Raw genomic sequence first — 17,616 nt, forward strand, 5'->3', positions numbered from 1 at the left:
ATCAAAGATGCTTTGGAGCCTTTGTTACAGCTGTGTCCAAGTTACTACAATATAGAAACTACGGAGTCAAAGAACAATTACCTCTTTTATTTCATCTGGTGGCAGTTGCTCCACATTCTGCAGTTTGTTAACACTCTGACGATGGCTGTCATAGTAACTGAAGAAATCACTAGTGCTCTGCTTCAGCAGGTAAACAATAATGCCCAGGCCAGGCAAGTGCCAATATGGGACCACTGGTGTTTGTGTATCTAGACAAGATGTTGAAGGTAAGAAAACAAAACTAAAAAACCCCAAGAAATCAATAAGCTATGCTCTCTGTCAATAACCTAGTAAAAGACAGGAAAAGCACTGGCAAGTATAGTTTGCACTCGTGTCAGAAGGAACATAAATTTAAGTCTAGGCAAAAAGTTCTGTGACTGCAGTACTAAAAGGCAGTCAGCCTAGTGCAGAACTGAGTACAACGTGTGAAATGTAACTGGATTAGAAGACTTACTATTTACATATTTTAGCTATTCAACTGCAGAATAACACAGTGCACACTCTTGCCATGTGTTGTAATAGACTTCCAATCAGCATCAAAATACAACTTACATGTCATAAATGAGGTCCTAGTTTAAAAGAATGTAATCCAGCACAGATGCTGAAAAAAAATTAATCTTGACCTTCCCCTGTCTTGTGCTAGTTATTTACATAAACACACTTTTCTTTACTGACATATATTTCTGAGGCTGTGAATGAAAAAAACAATTTGTTTGTTTTAACTAGGATTAGTGATTTGGCTTAGTGCAAAGTTGAACAAACATGGATTCTAGAATGAGAGAGTGAGCAGTTACAGCATTGGCACAAAGTTAAAGAGTATGTGAAATTACAGCCTCTGGTTCATTATTTTCTAGTAGCCCAAACGTCACACTGCTCAGGCTCATAAAACAGCAAGTCAAAAACCTCACCCTGCCGAGGCCCATCTCGGTTGGTTGACTCTGACAGGCTGGGAGTAAACAGACAGACAGTGTGCTGGAAACTGGGGGCGCTTTGTAACATCAATGACTCACAGTATTCCATCACATTGGCACAGATCTGCCAACAAAGGAAAAAAAAAAAGAAAAAGACAGCATGTCAATTATAGTACCTACAGGCTTTGGTGCATTAAATTTTACATGGACAAATGTCAGTGAACAACATGCTTTGCTCCTCTTTTCTCACCAGAATGTGATGATTCTGTTTTCTCATCAGTTACAGACTCTCTTCTACTGCAAGTCTAGGACTTGCAACTTTGCCTCTTTCCCAAACCAGCTAGCTGAAATTTCTGGATAATTTTAAGTCCCCTTTGGCTCTAAGTGTCAGCCATTGCCCTCTATATAGAGCTTTGATTTTGAAAATTTCTGATCAATTTAAGCCTTCAAAATTCAAAGTTTGCAAAATAATGCAAATGTAATTAAATACATTTTCAAGAGTTACTTTAAATAAGATGTGGACTTCTATACCACGCTAAAATCAGTGCAGAGCATTACCGCTATCATATGAAATTACGACAACTAAACAAATCTGCACAGCAGGTAAAATGTTGAGAATGAAGGTTCTAGCATCTTGTGTCCTTACCTGTTGCATGGCCAATTCAATTTCATCCTTCTTGTTCACTCTGTCTCCTGCTGCGTTATCATCCTGCAGCTTGAACTGACGTAGCCTGTCTGATCCTCCAAACCGACTCAGAAGTCCTAAGCACTGGCGCTGCCATAAGAAATGAACATTTAAATTACCATCTCAACAAATGAAGTGCATGATTCTTTTCACCTAAACGATACATGTCCCTTAAAACACAGTATTAAGAAAGCAATGCAGGTAACTTTTATCACTTTGTAAACAAAATCTAAAAGTTTTAGTGTTTTAACTTACTTTGATTTAATTTAGAAATTAATGGCACCTTAAAACACGGCCAATGACAAATGAGTGCAATTCACAAGTGCCTAACTTTTCTTTGTGTCTCTCGCAGACTATCATACAGAATACTATCAATGGCAGTTTAGGTTTACCTGTTCCCACACTTAAAACACCTTTACCTATATAGACAAACAAAATCTGAAGGTAAGTCCAGTAAAAGTAGAGTACAAAAATTAATTCAGTAACAAATAAATGAACCACTAGCATGTGTAATACACCAAATTGTTGAGGTGGAGACATGCTTGTGGCCAAAGTGGTAAGAGATGTTTCTGCATTACTTCACATGCTTTGGTGTTGCTTCAAATTTTTCTCTTCACATAAGTCCTAAGCCAGGAAGGGAAACAAAGTCCCTGATGCAACCCTGATGTTGCAAAATGTTATCTCTTCTACTGGACAGGGAAGTGTGGGGAGACACCAAAAAAATGGACCACCAAAACCCCATCCCACTCCCACAAAAATACCCTCAAACTACCACACATTCTTCTCAATGCTGGAAAACATCTCTTTCCCAACTGCTACTATTCAAAGTAAAAAACCAGGAAGAAACATCTCGATAGCCCATTCTAAAAGGACATGGGTTAAATATATGACTTTATTACCTGAAATCGCCCTATGTGTCCTTGTAGTTCCATCTGTGTCCCCTCATTAACATCCATGTCCAGCTCATTTAACACTCCTGATAAAAGATACAGCCATTAAATAACTGTTTGTTTGGGGTTCTTTAAAGAGATTTATACAGTATATACATTTAAATATAAGCATTGATCAGAAATATTTCAGCCAAACATTCAACTTGTATTTTGCACAGTTTTTGAGCAAAACATTCAGATATGAATGCAGCTACCAGGAGATGCATGAGAGCATGTAGCTTACTGTTCTGGTAAGTAGTAAAATGAGGGCAAGGAGGAAGGCAGGCTGGCATGGAAATTACAGCTGTCGTGCAAAGCTCTGTATACTGTAAGCAAAGAAACACCTGGGCTTAACCTACAGCTCTGCACTCCTTTCTACTGTAGTCAGACATCTCTCCTGAACAAAGAAAACCATTAAATCAAAATAGAGAAGTTATTATGAAGTGGTAAGCATGCAGAAGAAACCACCATATACATCACAATCGCTATTAGCTCTTGGTGAAGGTAAGTCACCCAAGAGAAATGGCAGTATGCTAATCTGCAGTGCTTCCCCCTGGGAAACTTTATATTTAAAGAAATAAAAACAGAGAAGACATTAAAAAAATGGATATGCAAACAATTTTCTATCTTAATTTCCTCAGTTACAGACCTTATTGAATAAAAATTGTTTTTTGAAGATACCATAGATACTTTGAGCAGTTCTATTTGCAAGTCATCTATAAGACAAAAAGTACTTAGTGTGAGGTAGCATGATGAAAAGAAAATGGAAAGTCAGATACATATGGGTAAGAGCACTGCAAATCCACCATATTTACATCAAGAAAAAAATTTTAATGTGTCTTTATTTTTCTCAGAGCTCTACATGTCAAAAAAAAATCTGGACTGTCATGGATATTCTTTTCTGTCTTACTGTTTCTTTACAGAAAACAATGCCTGAGATTCATGCAGATGGGGTTGAGACTTCAAAGCTGCGGTTCCTACCAGGCAATGCTGCCTTGCTGATTATTCCTGTCAGGGAGGCCAGCTCCTGGAGAGATCCAACACTTACATCTTGACACCTCAGGATTGCCTGAATAGTATCTGAATGGGAAATTAGGAACTGCAAAACCTGCACCACAAGAAAAAAAAAAGAAAATATGAATGACTCAAAATTTAATGGTGAGCAGAGAGAAAGCAATGCTTCTGAAGAATTTTAAAAGATCTCGTGCACCAGTGAGAATGGGATTTAAAAAGAACCCACCAGTTTACTATCAGAGCAAAGGCACATATAATATCTTTGAATGAGCAACAGTAGTGATAGTTGAGCATGTTTTGGAACTTACCTGTCCCGCTGTTTGCAAGTGTTGTGCCATGCTGGATGTGAGGATCACTTGGCACAGCTGAAGAGCTGGAAGAAGAATCTGGTGATAACGTTCCACTGGAGCAGGAATGAAGACTGGGGGATCTCTCATTGCATACATTCTTAAGAGGTTTAAAAAGGGAGAGAAAAAAAAAAAGAGTTCAAGAAGAGTGAAGTCCACTAGTGAGGCAGAGCCTCAGCCTACAGTCACTCAGGAACCTAAAAACACTCATATTTCAATAAGAGATCTAGACTTGAACTGAGTTTATACTGGAAAAGCAACACATTTATGATAAACAGCTGCTGCCAGACATTTTCTTTAAGCAGGGAAAATTAGTCCTTTGTATTATGCTACACTAAACCAGATAACTTTGTTGCAGACATACAATACCTGCTTACCGGTACTATACAAAACTAGGTATTCTTAAATATTTTAGGAAGAGTTGTGCTTAATTCTAAAGCAACTGTTAAATACAGTCCTCCACAAATGTCCTGTAGGTTTTATACAATCTTATCACATCCAATTGGAACTTTCAAATAGTATACCTTGTCTAAATCCTAAATTTTCCCAAAGTGTTTGAACTCTCAGTGTGTCACTAAAAACTGTAAATTTAAAACAGGGACCAAGGCTTGAAATCAAACTAGGTAATTTCCTCTAAACATGCAATTTCCTTCTCTGAGATTTCCTCTCAATCACATCACAATGACTGATGTGGCAACACATCAAGAAACTTGCCAAGCAACATATAACTGATTTCTTTTTTTTTTTTTTTAAACACATCATAAAATATTCCTGAAATAGCATTTAATTAACTGCTCTCTCAGTGATTTATGGTGGAGGACAAATTCTGCAGTTCACCAATAGCAAAGCCCCCAAAATAAGTTTACAATGTAAGCTGTTTTTCATACATTACAGTATAAATTATTTAATAATAATACATTATTATTTTTTATCCAAGATATCAAATAATTTGTGTAGTCTAAGTAATTAGCATGCAAATGCAACCTCACACCCATATCTGAAATTTTGCTCTCAATGATAGGTAGCTTTAAACTGAACTGATAGGTTTAAGAAACATACACACAAAGAATAAACCCACAAATCATTACTCAAAAATCATGAGGCTATAAAAAGATGTGATGAGCTCTCAGGAAGACTGTATTATGGTTTCACCATCAGCCAGGGAAGTAACACTTACCCCTGATGGTCTGTTTCAGGTCGCATGTCATACACTTGGCACTGTGCCAGCCGCACAATCACACCAGACCGCAACAGCTCTAATGCACCTTGCTGACTTTTGGCTACTCGAGTGAGGAATGCCTGCACAAGAGTAGAGAAGGTTACATTTTGGAGATGCACAATGAGACTTAAAATGTCTACTTTCTCAGTTGATTTTAGCATCATTTCAAATACATTATTTTAGTAAAATATCCTTAAGGAGTACCTTCAGCGCAGGTAGCTCAGTGTGCAGCTGTGGCGCAGGTGCAGACTGAGCTCTGGGTGGCAGGAGCCCTAGGCAAGAGCCTGTGAACCTGTGAACTGGCCATCCTTTGCAAAACAAAGGGCATGAGGGATGTGGGGCACCAGCCAGAGGACACTCAGAGACACAGCAGGAGATGAGGACTCAGCTGGAAGACCCCAGACTGACTCACACAGACTGCTGAGAGCATAAAAACAAAGGCGTTCCTTTATTCAGGGTCCCTCCTTAAAAGCACCAGCTCGAGCTCTTATTCTGTCGGTGCACCATGATTAAATCATTTTAAGGATCCAGATGTCTGAGACTGCCCTGGGAAACCTGGAGTCAAACCAGTAAGGAAACCTGGTCTGAGTGTGTGAGTGTGGCGAGGATAGAAAGTCAAGTGGGGCACCCATCAGTCACTGGAGCTGCTCGCTGCTAAGGGGCTTTGGTCCCAGCAGTTGAAATCTCTCCTGGTGTAAGTGTGACTGCCAGAGTGCTTTTGAATGGTCAGACAGGAAAGCTTCCTTAACAATATCTCTGAATACAATCAATGCAAAGCATAGACAAACAACTTTTACTACAAAGTAAAATTTAAAAATAAACACCGTAACACAAAATAATTTCTAAAGTACTGTTACCATTTTAGACTCATAGGTGTAGAGCGCCTTAAGCAAAGGGGGCTGAGGTGTGAGCAGGCTCTGAAGAGCCAGATCATCATCTGCCAGGCTATCCACAAGGACCTTCAGGTAGCCACTATTCGAGAGATACAACAACCATTGCTGCTGCTTGTCTACTGAAACAATGTGATCAAGTAAAGCCAATGCCAGCATCTGGGATAAGGGAAGAAAAAGAAACAAAAACAGAATTAAACCTGTAAGATCAATGAGATTTTTAATAAATACCTAGAAATGTGAAATGCTAAGCAGCTTCTTCTAACAGCTTCTTATAAGCAGAATGCATTTCTTCACTACAATTGCAATCATTTATGTGAAAAATATTTTAAGATTTTTTGACACTAGTATGAGCCAATTACCTTTCTCTACTATTCTTTTAAAAAAAATTACAGATATTGTTGACCAATAACTAAGGCAAAATATTTTAATGAAGTATTGCCTCAAGCACAATTACTATTTAAAACTAGTTTGCCTTCTGACTAGATTCTCAGCTACTGGCTACTATCAGAAATTACTTTCTCATGATGTCACATCTTCCCAAGGTAAGTCCATGACTTAAAAATACTAAAAAATAACTGTCACAGAGGTCCCTACCTACATCTTTTGCAGCACAGCTTTCTATCCTTATTTTTAAACAATAGGACACATACCCTTGTTGAGAAAAAAAAAAAATAACATGCAGGTATGGCTCTATTTTCAGCAACTTGAAGGATGACTGGGAGGACAGAAACATGAAACAGAGCCAGTATCTAAAGAAATGTTCTAGTTCTACCTCATGAAACTTCCCATCTCTGCACAGATGATGTTCTTTAAAACAAACAGAACAGTAGTTTTAAAAGAATAGATTCATTTACCCGGCCTATCTCATGGCCATCACAAGCATCACGACAGACCACCTCCATCAGAGCTGCCCCATAACTCTCAATAGTTGCCATGTTTTCTCGTTGCAATTTACTAAACACATCTTCAGGAGCTGTCAAATGTTCCCACATAGATTTTTTAGCTGTAAAAAGCAAATAAAAAATGGAACAAACAAAAACGATAGTCACCTTAGCATTAGCTTAGCTACAGGTGATGCTACATCCTTCAGGGCTTTCTCTCTACACCGTGCAACAGAAATACCCCAAACAATGGTCAAGGGTTTTTAAATGAACTGAAAATGTTCTACAAATTCACCCTTCCTTAAATATCACATGGACCAGCCAGAGCAAAAAGTGTGGCCTGTATACATACATCATCCTTGTAAACAGTCTGCTTAAAATAATTCAAATGTTCAGTGTTTCTAACACAGATAAAGTAATAGGCTTAAAACTGGAAGTGTTCAAGGCCAGGTTGGATGAGGCTTTGAGCAACCTGGTGTGGTGTACCTGCCCATGTCAGGGGGTTAGAATGAGATTGTTTTAAAGGTCTCTTCCAACCCCAACCATCCGAGGATTTGATGGACTTTTACAGGGACCAAAGCATTCAGTCTGAGCTAAGTTAACAAGGTGATTTAAATGGGAGAGAATGAAACCAAAGTCAGTCATACACTTCAAAGGGGTTGTAACAAATTCATAGGTTGTCTTTCTTTTTTTTTACTACTGTAGCTCATAACACAGGCCAAGTAAATGTCTGGATGCAAGTACTAGCCCCAAGATTTTTTCTCAATCCTTGTCTGAACTCTAAATAATTATTAGAAACAATAACAATTCAAGTATTTTAGCCATTCACAGAGAGAATGTGATATTTACCATAAGCACTCTCAGATAAGTAGCATCTCTGGTTGGCTTATTTTTTTGGGAGGGGATGGTGGTGGGGTGTGTGAGGCTTTTGTGTGCCTCCCTCCTAGGGGAATCTTCAGACAAAGGAAGAGAAAGAGTATGAAATAATCCTTGGGGTTTGTTTTGGGGTTTTTTTGTGTGGTTGGTGTTTTGTGGGGGTTTTTTTTGCTTTGGAATTTGTTTTGTCATTTTGGGGTTTTTTTTAATAGGATCACTAGGATATGAGTGTACATAAAGATGTGAAGGCATAAGCAATTTATGTCAGAGGCTCTTGGAATAAGATATTTTCTATCTATTTCCAAAGATAACTCAGCATGCAGGAACTGTAACCTCCAGGGTTTAATAACTTATTTTTTGCTCTTTTCCAAATACAGTTGGAACACACCTGTTTCTAAAGTGTCTGGTTCATCTGGTCTCTGGGCAATCTGCAAATAATATAGCAGGGATCCATAAAGGTGAGTCCTCACTCTCTGGAAGCCACCACCTGTTAACAGGAAACATTCACAACTAAAACCAAACAAATGTAAATTCCATAACATCATTTTCCACTGGCACTTAATTTAACTTTCCTAGGGCAATGCTGGCAGAAATAAATAAAACAACTAGATTCCTTAAGGTGAAGTTCTACTGTTTGCATAAAAGTGTATTTATGAGTAAATTCAGCAAGTTTATGCTGTTCCAAAAGAATGACAACATGAAGTTCTCTTTACAGTCATTTATATATCTCTCTTCTGTTTGTTGTTCAGACTTTTTTTAAAAAGTATTTGCTAATTTTTTTTTATTGTTATTAACATCACTTACATCTATACTAATAATGTAAGATCCACCTACATGACTGACAGAAATCTTCACTGTAGTATCTGAAAGCAGCTCAGCCCATCTTATTACTCTTGGCAGCTGGAATTCACATACACACCTTGCAAAAGGCAACATACCTGTTTTCAAAATGAAATCCAGAAGCTTTTTCAAGATGATATGGAGGGAGGAGTCACCAATGGAAGCAAAACCCATGGATATGCTCTCAGAGCCAGGTGATGAGGTAAAAGAACCATCTAGCATCAGGGCATATTGGGACTGTCCTGCCATAGGGAGTGCAAGTGGCTGTTTCTGCTCCGTTTTTACAGACTGGCTCAGGTGGGCAGTCAGAGTGAACACAGCCCCTGCCACCACTGGCATCAACTCCTGAGCTGCATCATCATCAAGGATCTTAATACAGAATTAGAAAGAAGAAAAAAAAAAGGCAAAAGAAAAAAAAATGTTTAAAAGTGTCTGATTTCATGAGTTATTAAAGTAACTAAATTAGTCTCTCACAACTATTTAATTTCTGTATGCATAAGCATTTCATAACATGACAGTATTAAAACCACATCAAAATCAGTAATGCCAGAAACTTATTTAGAAACCTGAGTTGAACATATTTTAATTGAGAAGACCATTAGCATTCTGGGTTTTTTACATAAGTCACAGGCAGGCTGATAATCAAATCTGGATGGCAGAAAGGGAAGAAACATGTTGACGTTCGAGATGCTTTATTAGTAAAATATCTAAAACTAAGCTAGGGAAAGAACAACTGGTACCTTCTTTGCTATACGGTTATTTTATTACCATTAAAAATGTGCAGGTACTACTTAAAAAACCCAACAGGTTGAGCACAAAGAAGCATTAAGACAATGTGGAAAAACACTAACAAGAAGTTTGTTCACTCTATTATTTAGAAGGTAAATCTGGTATCTTTATCACTAATACTAAAGGAGCTTCCCTTTTATGTAATATAGTAATTTGGAACAGTAGTTTGTTTATTTTCAATAGACAGTAACAATTTTTTTTCTCAACTTCACAAAAGTCCTCACCAAGGTGTTACATAAAATTAAGAGTGGAATTTCCTCTTTGCAAAGATTTAAGGGAAGAAATTTCTTCAGCTAGTGAAGGCCTTCCTTGTTTCCTGTTTTTTTAATTTAGTTCAAATCAAAAAAAAAAACCAGCACTCCACTAAAAATAGGTAACTTTTAGGTAACTCCTATAGAAAAAAATAATGGAAATAACAAAAACAAAACCAAAAAAGGTTACATTTTTCCTTGAAAAGATATAACATTTAATATATATTTCTCAAAACAAAACTCTATTAATCAGAACTACAAACCACATAACTCTCGTAAAAAAATAATAATGCTCCAGAAGACTAAAAAATACAACAATCTTTCATTAAATTTTGCCTTTTAGAATGGATGGCTCAGTAGTAACTGTCTAGTCTGTCTCAAAAATTATTACTATAACTTAGCACTAAAACACCTAGACTTTTAAGACAAACTCTCACACTTCCAAAAGCCCTTCTAATTGTAAAATGTTTTTTTACTATGAAGCTTCATTCAACTTTTTGATTTTTCAAAAGCAGAAGCAGTAGGATTTGCAGTGAGTAGCCTAAATGCAATAAATTAGTAAATGCAGCAGTTTGCCTTCAGCCTTCAGTAAATTCTTGTCTCTTATCAAAGTAAGCTGTTTCTTTTTCACACACCTTTACTAGACTACCATCATGCTAGATGATACTGAAATGCCTCTGAAATCTGTCAATATATGGTTCACACTTCAACAGTAGTAGCTGTGCAAGAATACAGAGTATCCCCTCTGTCCAAAGCAGATTCAACTTCAGCATAGCAGCAATCAGAAAACTAGAAAGAATACTAAAAGGCAGACAAAATCTTTTTGGATTACAATCAAAACTGCAGCACTTTCACATAAAAAGATGCAGCAACGAAGTTCAAAGAGAGGGTTGATTTCCAGCTGAGCACTACCTTGTCATGCACATCCTGCAACAGATCCCGGATAATCAGCTGCCTGTCCTCAGCCTGTATGAGATCCTGGGGGCAGGCAGTGAGTATGATTTCCACCAGCTGTCTCCATGACTCCAGAGCATGCCTCTTGGCATGGAGGCATTGCAGCAGCTTGTTCCGCTCCACTATGTACTGCAGGATAGTGTTGATCTCCTGAAAACCCACCACAAAGAAACTCAGTTACAACGTGCTAAAAGAAATTCATGGCAAAGACAGACTTCAAAATGACAATTTTCATCTGTTACTAGTAGTCTTCAGAATAAAATGCTACATCTTTAGCTTACTACAAACAAGCAGCTAATACTAGTTTAACAAGGTAGTCCATTCCATTTGAGCTGTTTTTCACAGTGTAGACATCATGAATGTTTCGGTCTTATAGGAAAAAAAAACTGACCATGAAAATTCTTTTCGAGCACTTTAAATCGAAACAAAAACAACTATTAAAAAACTATTTGTGTCTTTTTTTCCCATTTAGTCTGAGTAATTTCTCCTTTATCCTTTGCATCCATTTAACTAATTTCAACTTAATTTAAAAAATAGCAGGAAACTCAGAAAATAGCTAATCTCCAAGTTCACTGAAACTGTATCTGTGTAGAAAAAACGGAGAAATAAATCAGCATTCCACGTGAGAGAAAGGCACAATTATCTTAGCTATAAGATGAACACACTGTATTTGTCAACAGCCAATCTTGACATCAGTGTGTAACTGCTTTCTGTACAGTGGGGTGGGAGTTGCAATTGCTATCACTAATGGGGAGGGAAGAGGTTAAAGAAAAAAAAACCCAGAATCCAGGCCAGCTGTTCAGAGAACAGTATAGCAAGAAGTACCTCAGTGTCCTGGGTTGAAGTATATTCTATCACCATCTTCATGAACTGTTGAAACCAGGTGAGGCAGTGCTCCCTGCCTCCTCCACTCTGGCTTATCTTCTGTTAATGGGCCCATCAGCACCTTTGCTACACAGCTCACAGATAACTCCCTCCTGGACTACCTCCTGTTAATGGGCCCATCAGGCCTTATCACATGACTCACCATCCCATTGTGAGATGCTCCGCCCAGAGGGAGGAACCAAGCATTCCAGCCTGGATATAAGCTGAGACTCTGAACACCAGAGGGGTGCTTACCCACTGGATTCCCAGAGGACCCGAGCTACCAGACCTTTCTACAGGATCACTGCTTCAGGAAGACCACCTCATCTGGACTGCTTCCATCACTATGCTCAGGTTGTATTCTGACTCTGTCAGTGGTCTTTTGTATTATTGCATCTATTCTAGTTTACTTTCTTTCCTTTTTTTTCTATTAAATTGTATCTCTGACTTGGAGCCTCTCATTTGTTTTGCCTTCAAACTACTACACTCAGCTTATCAGTTTTGGGATTTTTGTCTTCAGGAATTACTACCTCTAAGTTAGGACTCATATCCACAGTCTTTTATATTAAAGTTTAGTGCTTGACAGTGTATGAAATCCACCAATAGCAACAACAAACAGTAGTTAACTTTTTCTGTACTTACCTCCATAAGTAAAGGTCTCTGGCCTATTGCTGCCATTCCTTGAAGGGCATTGACTTCTGCAACCAGAACTCTGTGAACGTACTGAAATTAAAAGTGAAACTTTGTGAAGATATGGTTTAACCTGGCAGGTAAGTAAACACCACACAGCAATTCACTAACTACCTGGTGGGGTAGTGAAGACAATTGGGGGAAAAATAAAGTAAAATTTGTAGGTTGAGTTAAAGACAGTTTAATAGAACAGAAAAGGAAAGCAGGAGGGAATAGTACAACATTTAAAATAATACAAGCAAGGGATGCACAAATGTAATTACTCATTACCTGCTAACCGCTGCCCAGCCAGTTCCTGAGCAGCAGCCCACTGCCAACTTTCCCCTTAGTTTACACACTGAGCATGATACGGTATAGAACTTTGCAAGTTTTGGGTCAGCTGTCCTGGCTTTGTCTCCTCCCAGCTTCCTGTGCCCACAGCCTACGCACTGATGGGTGGTTTGAGAAGCTGAAAAGTCTTTAACTAAGTAAATATTGCTTAGGAACAACTAAAGGATCAAAGTGTTAGGAATATCACTCAAATCGTAAATCCAAAACACAATAGTATACCAGCTACTATGAAGAAAATTAACGGTGTTTGAGCCAAAACTAGGACAAGTGACTAAGGAGACTTGTACTCCTAAAAGAATCTAGGAGATGGCTACATAGTGACAGATGCAACAGATGGACTGGGATTTGAACAAGTTTTACTAGCTTTTTAGGGTCACAAAATTTTCAGCACTATTTGTAATACATTGTCAAGTAATCATCACAATGTGACACAATCTTAAGTAAAGCCTCCAAGAACTACTGCAGTACACAACAAAGTTGCACGTGTAATTGTGTACACATATGTAGTACAAGGTAGTTGTGTACTGGCAACCAAAGAAATACGTCTCTGAAACATACACCTTTATGCAAAAAGCAAGTTTCAAAATATTATTAACACACTGACTTCTTTATTATTATTAAGATATAAAATAGCACATGCAACTTGAAAACAAAGACCAGTGCTAACCTTGACATTGCAGACCACTTGTCCACGTGCATTCTTGTGCTCACAATTAGCAATGACTTGCTCAATTTGAGCCCAGTCAAAAAAATCCAGTTGTAAAGGCTCTGGAATGTCCTGACTGAAGTCAATTGAATCCAGGATATTTAAGATTTTTCTGCGTACTGAAAATGCAAATTAATTCAAATTGTATTCAGAGGTATCAAGGGGAAACCAAAAAATTAACAAAAAGAACTTAATTTACCTTTGTAAATCTAAATCTTTATCTTAATGTGCAAAGTTTCAAAAGAAAGCATTAAATCTTCAGAACGTGCTATCAATCTATATGACAGGTCTAAAAGTATTTTCTAAGGCCTAAAATTCTTAAAATATCTTATATTGTATAGTTCTCCTGTTGTAATGCATGTCATCCAATATTTATAAACACAAGACTACTTTTTCTCCTACATGAAACCAGGCTGGTTTTCAATTATAATCCTTGCAGTCTTTTGTTGAGAAACCATAAGGAATCTAAATTCATTTATTTATGTAGGACTTATATTCTTTGCCATGAAAATACAAATATGTTCAGGCTTACCAACAGTCTCACTGTTTCTACTGTTAGCAATAAATTTGATAGACTGCCACTCTCCCATTTCATCCTTGCACAGATACACACTCTACAAACTGCCTTTCCAATCCAGTGTTTTTCACTCACTCTAACCATCTGTATCAAGGTTCTTTAATTTACTTTTTTCCCCACCTTAAATAAAATTGTATTATGTACTGTTGCTGTTTAGAACACTTATTACTTTCTTTTCCGAAGTGTCCTTTCTGACACTGAGGTGGCGCTCCTGCCTGTTCAGGAGCAGATACACTTTACTGATAAATAATCAACAGTCATAATGGTTACCTTTGGAAGCAGTGTCAAAGTGGAGAAATCCACTGACTGATCGACTTTCATCTTCCATCCCTCCTTCACCATCAGCTGAAGGTAATAAAACATACTAAATAAATTACAAAAAACAAATCTAAGTGAAATATATGACCTACTTTATTAATAGTGAAAGATAGAGCACAGCGATAAACCGATAAACCTTTCACATTAAAGTCTTCTAATACAATGTAGCCTTGAACTGTTAATCAAATGAAAACAATACTTATCTGAGAAAAGCTATCCAATTATTACATACAGATCAGAAAGTACTAGAAATGCCTAAATAGACATCCCACTCTCCAATATGAATAATGCAGTTGAATGGACACCCTAAAATGTGTAGCATATCTGAACACAGTTTCCCATACTCAGAACCCCACAAGGATGAAGTGAGTGCTCAGGCTGATAAAAGTAAGGGAAAACACCGTACTGCATGCAGCCTGTTAAAATATCTTCCATTTATTCCACTTCCTTCGTGTACAGAGTTTTATTGCCACCTGGTTTTGTTTTTCTTGATTTACTTCTACCCTGTTCTAAAACTCTGAAATCTTGCCTTTTTATTTAACATTGAATTTTACACCACATTGGGATGTAATATCACTTTCATGATGTTAAAATGTTAAAAGCAAAATTGACCTGTAGTTACCATCTTCTGTGAGAGAGGGTTGAGAGCTTATGACAGACATTAAGACTGAGAAACTTTGTCTAAAGCTGTTTACCATGAAAGACTCTCCATCTTCTCTATATTGTAACAATTCTGAACAGCAGCTCAAAATAATTATTCTACAATTTTAATTTTTTTTTAATATTCCCCCTCCTATCTCATAAACTTTGTAACTTTTCTATCAGCAATGAACAAAACAATGCCCTGATTCCCTTCACTTTGGAGTCTACAACCACCATCATATTTCTTCCCATATCTCCAGTGGCAATTCCATACCTGATACCACAAATGAACTATCACAAGCTTATGAAAAAAGAATTCAATTGAAGTCTCTCATTCTCCATTTATTCCAGCCTATTTACCCTCAACATAAGTTCCTCTTACCCAGGTATGGTTTCACAGGCATGTCATCAAGCAGCAGATGCAGCAGTCTCTGTGTGTGGGAGCGCTGGCGGTTCAGCGATGTCACTCGCATTTCTATAGCTGCAGTCTTCATTAGCCAAGACATTTGGTTGAGTGTTGAAATCTCGTGTTCTGGATGGGGATAAGGCAACAATTATGAAAGTGAGCATAAATAGTATTACTTCAAGGAAAACATTTTTCATCTGAGAAAGCTTTTAGAGGATGTCCTTAGTTATTATTTGCTTACCAATTATTTATGAGACAAAAAGACAGAGATCTGACAAAAGCCAATAAATGAACATGTGGTTATTCTGAAAACAAATCATACACATGCATGCAATAGGCATATACATATATACAACAAATCTGGATACAACCTGTTAGAACAGTTATTGTGAAGAATGCAGTGCTTCATGAGCCAGTAGGTCAGTTACAATTTCAGTGAAAATAACCAGACATTTACCCAAGTGAACTGTAGCTTTAATCAAAATTGGTGAGACAGGAACATGGGTATCCTAGAATCTTCTGATATTCATCTAATTTAGATTCCTAAGTTATATTAGAATCATCTAAAGCACTTTATACATGCTGGATAATGTATTTGGGATGCTAAGTTTACTGTCATTGAACCAAAAACTGATGGTCAAGCATCTGATAAACATTTATTCAGACACCTGAGAAATATTGATTTGAAACATAAAACATACCTACTAGCTTAAAAGTACTTTATTCAAAGAAAGGGGCAACACAGGTGGTTACAACCATCAGCCTTATATTCCTTTGGTTCTTTATAACACTCCTACTTTTCAATTTTTTCTTTTTCTGTATCATGATCTAACAAAACTACAGCGGTAATTGCAATACAGATTAGGATGTGGTTCTGGAGACTCGGTGCATTCCAAAGCTAACATTCTTTTCCTAAAGTTCAGCATTAATAATCTGAACTTCTCAAGCAAGGAGAGCTCAATTTTTGCAGAATTAAACGATTAGCAGAGTCTGCAATCAATTCAGTTTAATAATGCTACCTATGTTTCTTCTTTCACTCCAAGGGAGTCAAAAGATGCACTGAATTTTAAGCACGCGCAATCTTATCAAAGTGTAAAAATTACCTTTGATAGAAAATGGCAAGTACTGAAGCTGAGTGAATAAGAAATCCTGACTGGTCCTCAGATATCTCATCGTTGGACCTGAAGTGTCAGAGCATGCACACAACTGATAGATCACCTGACAATCAAAAACAGTAGATATCAATGTATGGAATTTATTTTAAAAACAAACCAACCACCAAATCAAAAGATGCATAATACTGTTCTACTGCTCAAACAATTATTACCAGTATTTACAGTAAGTTTTCCATCAGCTTTCTACAAAGTTAAACATATTATTTGTAACTGATGTTGAATGTTTATATTAAAGGATTACAATGGCTATTTGTTCACAACATGACAAAAAATGAGCCTGTTTGCTCAGCTCACTTAAAAATGAGTGTTTTTCTGTCTGCATGTCCACCAAGATCGGAAATGTAATAGATTTTCCCCACTTCTACAGAATTGCCTTTTGCTTTTAATAATGGTTAAAATCCTTTCTAGAACCCATGGATTTTCAATATCATACAAATGTGTAATCATACGATTCTATGATTTAAGTGCAAGCATCAGCTACCTCAGACATCTGTCTAACTCAGCTGTCTCCCATACCCGACCCTCTCAGCCACACATACGTACATTCTCTCATGGCTACAGAATAAAGCAGAGAATTTCACCAGCTTAGTCAGAATTTTATGTTATTTGCTGTCATACTACACTTCCAAAATTAAAAAAAAAAAAAAAATCGCATATATCACAATGGACTTGAAGCCTGAACAAAAATATTTACATTTAGTTTTATAAGTATGTCCTAATTCCAAGTTTCTGATGTAAGTGCAGATCCTTTCAATTCTGTGATGCTACAAGATATTTTTTTAAACAGAAGGTAAAATAGAAAGAGTTCAATGTATATAAAAACCTGACATATTCATTTTAAAAATGAAACTATTATCAGTCTCCAACATCTGTGTTCACCAACGAAGAATTTTAGCTAATTTTATTTAGTCTACTTTCAGTATATGCCAACAGAAAATATGCTGAATACCTGGTAACAGAGCTCTGCAAGATGGGGAGATTCCCGAACTGCTGTAGGTCCATTCCTTGTTTCAGTACCTTTCTCCAGTATGTTCAAAATAGCATGAAGGCAAGTCCGTGGGCAACCCAACACACCTGAAAAGAGAAAAATAACTTGACCTTCTTCATCTCACTTTCCTCCATAGCCAATATAGGTCAAGTACACAGAAATATAGAACCTGAATTGTTCAGATACCTTGTGCTACACTATACCGCTCCACAGAGCTGCAGCAAAAACATCTGGCAAAGTTTTATCACCATCACTTAAAATCAAAGAAGGAATCATGTTTCAGCAAAAACCT

At 37.2% G+C, this 17,616-nt stretch overlaps 1 protein-coding gene across 1 annotated transcript in view; it reads right to left on the minus strand.

The window, feature by feature from the left end:
• The window catches only part of NUP205 (nucleoporin 205), a 46,701-nt gene that overhangs the window by 4,176 nt on the left and 24,909 nt on the right, over positions 1–17,616 (minus strand). Inside the window, exons 22-39 of the mRNA XM_066183467.1 lie at positions 17,286–17,410; positions 16,265–16,379; positions 15,138–15,287; positions 14,066–14,140; positions 13,180–13,337; positions 12,135–12,215; positions 10,587–10,778; positions 8,733–9,003; positions 8,183–8,281; positions 6,892–7,040; positions 6,002–6,193; positions 5,103–5,224; positions 3,887–4,025; positions 3,546–3,672; positions 2,535–2,611; positions 1,597–1,725; positions 948–1,074; positions 82–248 (exon numbers count right to left, since the gene is read on the minus strand). Of these exons, the coding sequence (XP_066039564.1) occupies positions 82–248; positions 948–1,074; positions 1,597–1,725; positions 2,535–2,611; positions 3,546–3,672; positions 3,887–4,025; positions 5,103–5,224; positions 6,002–6,193; positions 6,892–7,040; positions 8,183–8,281; positions 8,733–9,003; positions 10,587–10,778; positions 12,135–12,215; positions 13,180–13,337; positions 14,066–14,140; positions 15,138–15,287; positions 16,265–16,379; positions 17,286–17,410 (2,495 nt within the window). The remainder of the gene's footprint in view (positions 1–81; positions 249–947; positions 1,075–1,596; positions 1,726–2,534; positions 2,612–3,545; positions 3,673–3,886; positions 4,026–5,102; positions 5,225–6,001; positions 6,194–6,891; positions 7,041–8,182; positions 8,282–8,732; positions 9,004–10,586; positions 10,779–12,134; positions 12,216–13,179; positions 13,338–14,065; positions 14,141–15,137; positions 15,288–16,264; positions 16,380–17,285; positions 17,411–17,616) is intronic.

This window comes from Chamaea fasciata, unplaced genomic scaffold (genome assembly GCF_029207755.1).
Source record: "Chamaea fasciata isolate MVZ Bird 193981 ecotype frontalis unplaced genomic scaffold, bChaFas1.0.hap1 SCAF_5, whole genome shotgun sequence".
Taxonomy (NCBI): Eukaryota; Metazoa; Chordata; class Aves; order Passeriformes; family Sylviidae; genus Chamaea; species Chamaea fasciata.